The 5,093-nt window shown below is 56.4% G+C and overlaps 1 protein-coding gene across 1 annotated transcript in view; it reads right to left on the bottom strand.

The window, feature by feature from the left end:
* MEPE (matrix extracellular phosphoglycoprotein) overlaps positions 1-3,760 on the bottom strand; it is an 11,085-nt gene extending 7,325 nt beyond the window's left edge. The window contains exons 1-4 of the mRNA XM_009640005.1: positions 3,701-3,760; positions 2,103-2,156; positions 1,243-1,335; positions 3-1,151 (exon numbers count right to left, since the gene is read on the bottom strand). Coding sequence (XP_009638300.1) covers positions 3-1,151; positions 1,243-1,335; positions 2,103-2,156; positions 3,701-3,760 — 1,356 coding nt within the window. The remainder of the gene's footprint in view (positions 1-2; positions 1,152-1,242; positions 1,336-2,102; positions 2,157-3,700) is intronic.
* Positions 3,761-5,093: the final 1,333 nt, after the last annotated feature.

Below are 5,093 nucleotides of genomic sequence, written 5' to 3'. Positions count from 1 at the left end.
ACCCCGGGGGAGGCCACGGTGGTGCCCAGGCGGATGCTGGCCCCCTCAGCTGGGACAGCAGCAACGGCCTCCTCGTCACCGCCCTGGTGCGGGGTGGTAACAGCCAGGTGGCCCGGCCTCCCCTCGAACCTCTGCCCCTCACCTCTCGCCTCATCGTCACCGTTCCCACGGATGCCAGCCCCTGTGGGGGCGGTAACATCACCACCAGTGACCCTCCAGGGGCCGGGGGCCACTGGTCCTTCTCCATCACCAATGGTGGTGGCACCATCCTCATCGTCTCCTGTGGGACGGCCATCCCCAGGGCTGCTGGTGACCCTGTCCTCATGGCTTGGGGTAGCTGTGGTGGCCAGTCCCTCAGGCTGCCCGCGAGCAGGTATGCCATCATTGTCATCGCTGTCATGTGCCGCAGTGATGCCCAGCCCGGGCAGGGAGCTGCTGGTTCCCGGAGTAGGGGTGCTGTCATTCTCGCTGCCAGCAGTGGCACCAACCTGGGTGGTTTCTTGCTCCCCCACGTGGATGTTGGCCCTCCCAATGAAGATGTTGACCTCATCATCCTTGTCTGGAGAGATCTGGGTGAAGCTGGTGGCCCTCCCTGTGCTGCCCACCTTTCCGTGGGTGACAGTGACGCTGCCTGAGTCGGGGACGTAAGCGTATTCATCCACACCTTCGGCATCAACTTGGACGTCTTCCGTCTTCTCAGTAATGGAGGCGAGAGCAGCCCCTCCTGTCCCTGTGCCCCAGGTGACCCCCCCAGGGGCACCATCGTCCCTGTCTTCGCTCCTGACACCGGACCTGTTCCCTGCCACGGCCTCACTGGGGCGTCCTCCCTGGGGGAGAATGGAAACACCACCATCAACTTCAACCACCAAATCCAGGTCACCGCTGCCCTCTGAGCTGGCTGGGGTGGGACCCACGACGCTGACACTACCACGCGCTCCTGTGCTGGTGCCCAGGCGAGGACTGTGAGCATCCCCGCCGACACCTGGGGCACTGTGGTTTCTGGGCTTGAGGCCAGTCCCAATCTCCATCGCACCGGTGCTGCCATTGTCACCTCGCTCCAGGGTTGCCCCGTCCTCCGTTGGCCCCTGCCTGGCATCGTCCTCGCCCAGCCGCTGACTAGGGACAGTGCTCTGGCTGTCAGCCTCTTCCTTCTGTGTAGTACACACAAGGGAGAGGTCAGGGCCAGCCCCGGTGCTCGCTGGCTGCAGGGGGTCCTGCCGTGCCCCCTGGCTGCCTCCTCACCTTTATCTGTGTTTGGTTCCTCCGCGTCGAAAATGAGTAGACATATTTGAAAACGTAGAAGCCATGCTTGGCATTGCAGCCTTTCAGCAGTATCTGGTTGGGAAGAAAATAACCAAACCCCACAATTCTCATGTTAAATGTGATGGCAGTAGCTTCCCTTGCTGTGCCTGGCACCGCAGCAGGGTCCCACCAGCACCCGCTGGGGCCCCAGGATGGGCAGTATCTCCCACCACCTTGTGGCCACTAGTGCAGGCAGGGACATAGGCAGGACATGTGTGTTCACCTCCTGGGCTCCAGGGTTTGGTTTCCTTTTGGGCTTGTTTTCTCCTTTTGCTTGCTTTCAGGAGCTGTGGAGTTTTTTGGGTTTTTTTTGCAAGGTAGCTTATGGCTTGAATAAACAACTTGAATAAACCCCCTGATTGATCAGACACAAATGACGGGACCAACAGCGACTGAAGTGCTGGAAGGACACCAGCTGGCTTCCAATAGGCAAAACCAGGCATTTTCTTCCATGCTACTCATCTGAATTTTGCTAGTGATGCATTTTACACCGATACACCTTGAAAAAAGCCCATAGCAGCTGAGCCTTTTACAACCTCACCTGTGGGTGCACCAAGCATTTGTGCTCTGGGGCTGGGCAGGGGCAGAGGAGCAGCCAGTGGCAGGGGGGAGCCCTTCCCTCACCTGAGCCCATCACACCTTTCCTCTCCCCTGCTTTTCCTAAGGCTGCTTGGATGCAAGGGGACCACCGGTCTCTTTTTCTGTGGCTCACTTGGGTTCCCTCCAAAAGTGGCTTTTTCTCCCTGTGGCCCTGGTGCAGGGCACCCCACGGGGTCCGGATGGGGCAGAGTGATACATACCCGGTGTTGTCCCACGCAGTTCCCAGCAGCTCTCCCGGGCAGCGGTGGTGGCACCTGTGGGCAGCAAAACACAAGCAAGAGCCGAGGAGTCAAACGCTGCCCTGGCATCCAGGAGGCTGCCAACGCCTGCCGCCGGCCTCCCACCCTGCCCAGCGCGATAGGCATGCCATGGCGTCCAGGGAAAGGTGGGAAAACTGTGTTGATAAGCCAGTAAATTCCCGGGCGCTACCTGGGGTGCCAGCTGAAAGCCAGCAACAGGAACAGGAAAGGTCAAAGCCCCATTTCCAGGGTCTGAAAAGTATTGCAAATTCTGCTGCAGCGTGCTTGCATTGCAGGCTACTTTTAATAAGACATTGTCAGTCTGCAAATACCCTTTTACTGGATTCTGCTGCAGAGTATTTTTATCGCAGAGCAGTTTTAATACATGGCACCACTGCTCACACCACAATGTTCCAACTTACGGCTGGGATCTGACCACAACGGGAGCCTGGAGCTGGTTAACTGCTGGTGACTCCCAGTGTTTATACTGGGCAACCAAGCAGCGACGCCTGTGCCCTCACAGCCAGGTCTCTGCACCTGATTGCAAGCTTCTGGCTTCCCCTGGTTATCCTGGCATCTTTTGGGATGTGTTGGCCAGTGCATCCCACAGGGATGGGGGACCCGAAGGCGGGAGCATCCTGTGAGCCCCATCAAGCCATTTTGGGACATTCCTTGCATGCCAGAGGGGAAGACGGCCCCATGGAGGGCAGCCCCCTCCGGTCTCAGGAATATCAGCCACTGAGAGCACCCCAAGCCCAGCTGAAAGGGGCAGAAATGCACCCCAGAGTATTAAATATTCCCAGTTTATTCCATTGTGTGTGAACAATGTCAAAGGCTGGATTACAGCCCGGCTTACACAGCAGAGTATTAATCAGCTCTCTTCTGTGCCCCTATCTGAAAAGCAAGTCTGTGCTGATTTATTGCCTTCCCCGGTGCTGCCCTGTGACAGGCCCAGTTGTGCAAGCTTGCCCTGGGGACTAAAGGACACATGGCCGCGGCCCAGCCCTCAGGGAAGATGTGGTTTCCCTCCTCCTTATCCTGCCTGAAAAGCAAGCCTTTGCTAGGAGCAGATTTTTCACTCTAGCTGTGTATTTAATATGTTGGGCGACGGTTATACAGGACAAAAATGGCTGCTATTATATTTATCGCCCTTTGTTTCAGTTATATCTGTCCGAATTTCACGTTAGAAGAGCTGGAATATAATCACAGGCACCCCTCTGACCCTGATTACCCACATGGGTAAGGCGAACATCCTCCCCACACCTCCCTTCCTGTGGCTCTGCTTGGGCTGTTCCCAGACCAAAAGCTCCGGGCAGATCCCAAATCCGCAGAAATCAAGGAGAAGAGTTACAGCGACCCAGACCAGCCCTTGCACAATGCCCGAACTGCTAAATTAAAGGGACATGCTCAAGCACCTCTGTGCTAATATATATTTTTCCTGCTGGGTTTTTACCTCTGTGCCAGTACCTTTCTGCTGCTGAAAGCGTGCTGGCGCGCACTGGGTGGTGCACCCCACACCAGTTTTGGTACGCTGGGAAGCTGGGGAGAGCTGTACTCACGGGTGTCGAGAGGGCTGTGTTGAGCAGGCACAGGCACAGGCACACGAGGGCTGTTTGCATCTTGGGCAGCTCCTGGGGGCACAAAGCGAAGCATCACTGGAGTTTGTCTTCCCGGGACTTGATGTCCCCAACAATCCTGGTCAGCAGCAACCCGAAAGCTCCTGCTGTCCCAAAGCTCCCATGGGTTATCCAGTGATCCCAGCTTTCCCCAGCCTTTGCGGTGGCCCTCAGCACCGCTCTGCCTCTCTGCACTCCTCGCAGCAAAGGTGATGCTCTCACCACACGCATACAGCAGTGAGGCAAGGATACACGCACAGCCAGCAGCACCAAGGGGGTGCTTTGACACAAGGTGTTAAAGCCTCTTAACTCACTCTGTCCAAGCATCTTGGGTGGATATTTGCAATGAATGACCACCAAAACCGCTGCAGGCTAAGCCAGACAGTCGTATGTCTGAATTAAGAAATTTGCCCGCTGTTTTCAACAGTGCTGATAAATGGCAGGAGACAATACCCCTCTTGGCTAATAATTCTCATTTCACCCATGCACCCTGGCTTGGGCTCGCAGGTCCAGCCCGGAGTCTATTTTCAGCTGTGCAAGCATCAGAAAGCATCAGAAGGAAATTCATGCAGGAGGATCAGCAGTACAAAGCAACGAAGGCTCCAGAGAGCGCGACGCAGAGATGCGCACAGCCAAGGCTCGGGCCGTCTCCCCATCCCCACCGCGGCTCGCCCAGCGGGGAAGCAGGAGATGCCCTGCTCAGGGAGGGGAAAGCCGAAGGGCTGGGGAGAGACAGGGCAAGCAAACTAGGTAAGAGGATTACCTTTCGCCGTCGGAGGCAGGTCCCAGCAGCAGACCGTGGAGGCTGTGCCCGCTTTGCTGAAATTTAAAGTTGGCCCCGGGTGCACAGAGCCAATCAGCTCCTGCCCAGGGACATTTGTCAGGGCTGGCAGCACCCGCAGATAACCAGGGGGAGTAATTTCCAGCTAAAAATGTGTTTGTGGTGGCAGACAGCTATCAAATGTTCCACCTGGCTGGATAAACAGAAAGCACAGTTTATAAATATCTGTTCTGAAGGCGAAATTGCTCGATGATTAGCGCAGATCTAAGCGTGGCACGCATCCAGCCCAGTTATTGATAAGAGGGGGTGCAGTGGGTCATAGCGTGCTCACCGTGACTGACATGGGAAAGCCTGAAGGGCTGTAGAAAGGGAAGGGCAATACATTGAGCCCGGCCTGGTCATGGCCACGACCCGCACCGAAGGGCAGCACTGGCCAAGCTGAGAGCTGCTGCCACGCCATAGCCTCTGACGCTTGCTTTTTGGTTTTCAACCTCAACCCTGCTGAGCTAAGCCCGGTGCAAGTGCAAAACAGAAGAGTGATAAAAAAGAAAAAAA

The sequence above is a fragment of the Egretta garzetta genome, unplaced genomic scaffold, assembly GCF_000687185.1.
Source record: "Egretta garzetta isolate BGI_Z169 unplaced genomic scaffold, ASM68718v1 scaffold615, whole genome shotgun sequence".
Classification (NCBI taxonomy): Eukaryota; Metazoa; Chordata; class Aves; order Pelecaniformes; family Ardeidae; genus Egretta; species Egretta garzetta.
Note: the sequence above shows the minus strand (reverse complement) of the source record. Positions and strands in the feature narration are given on the sequence as shown.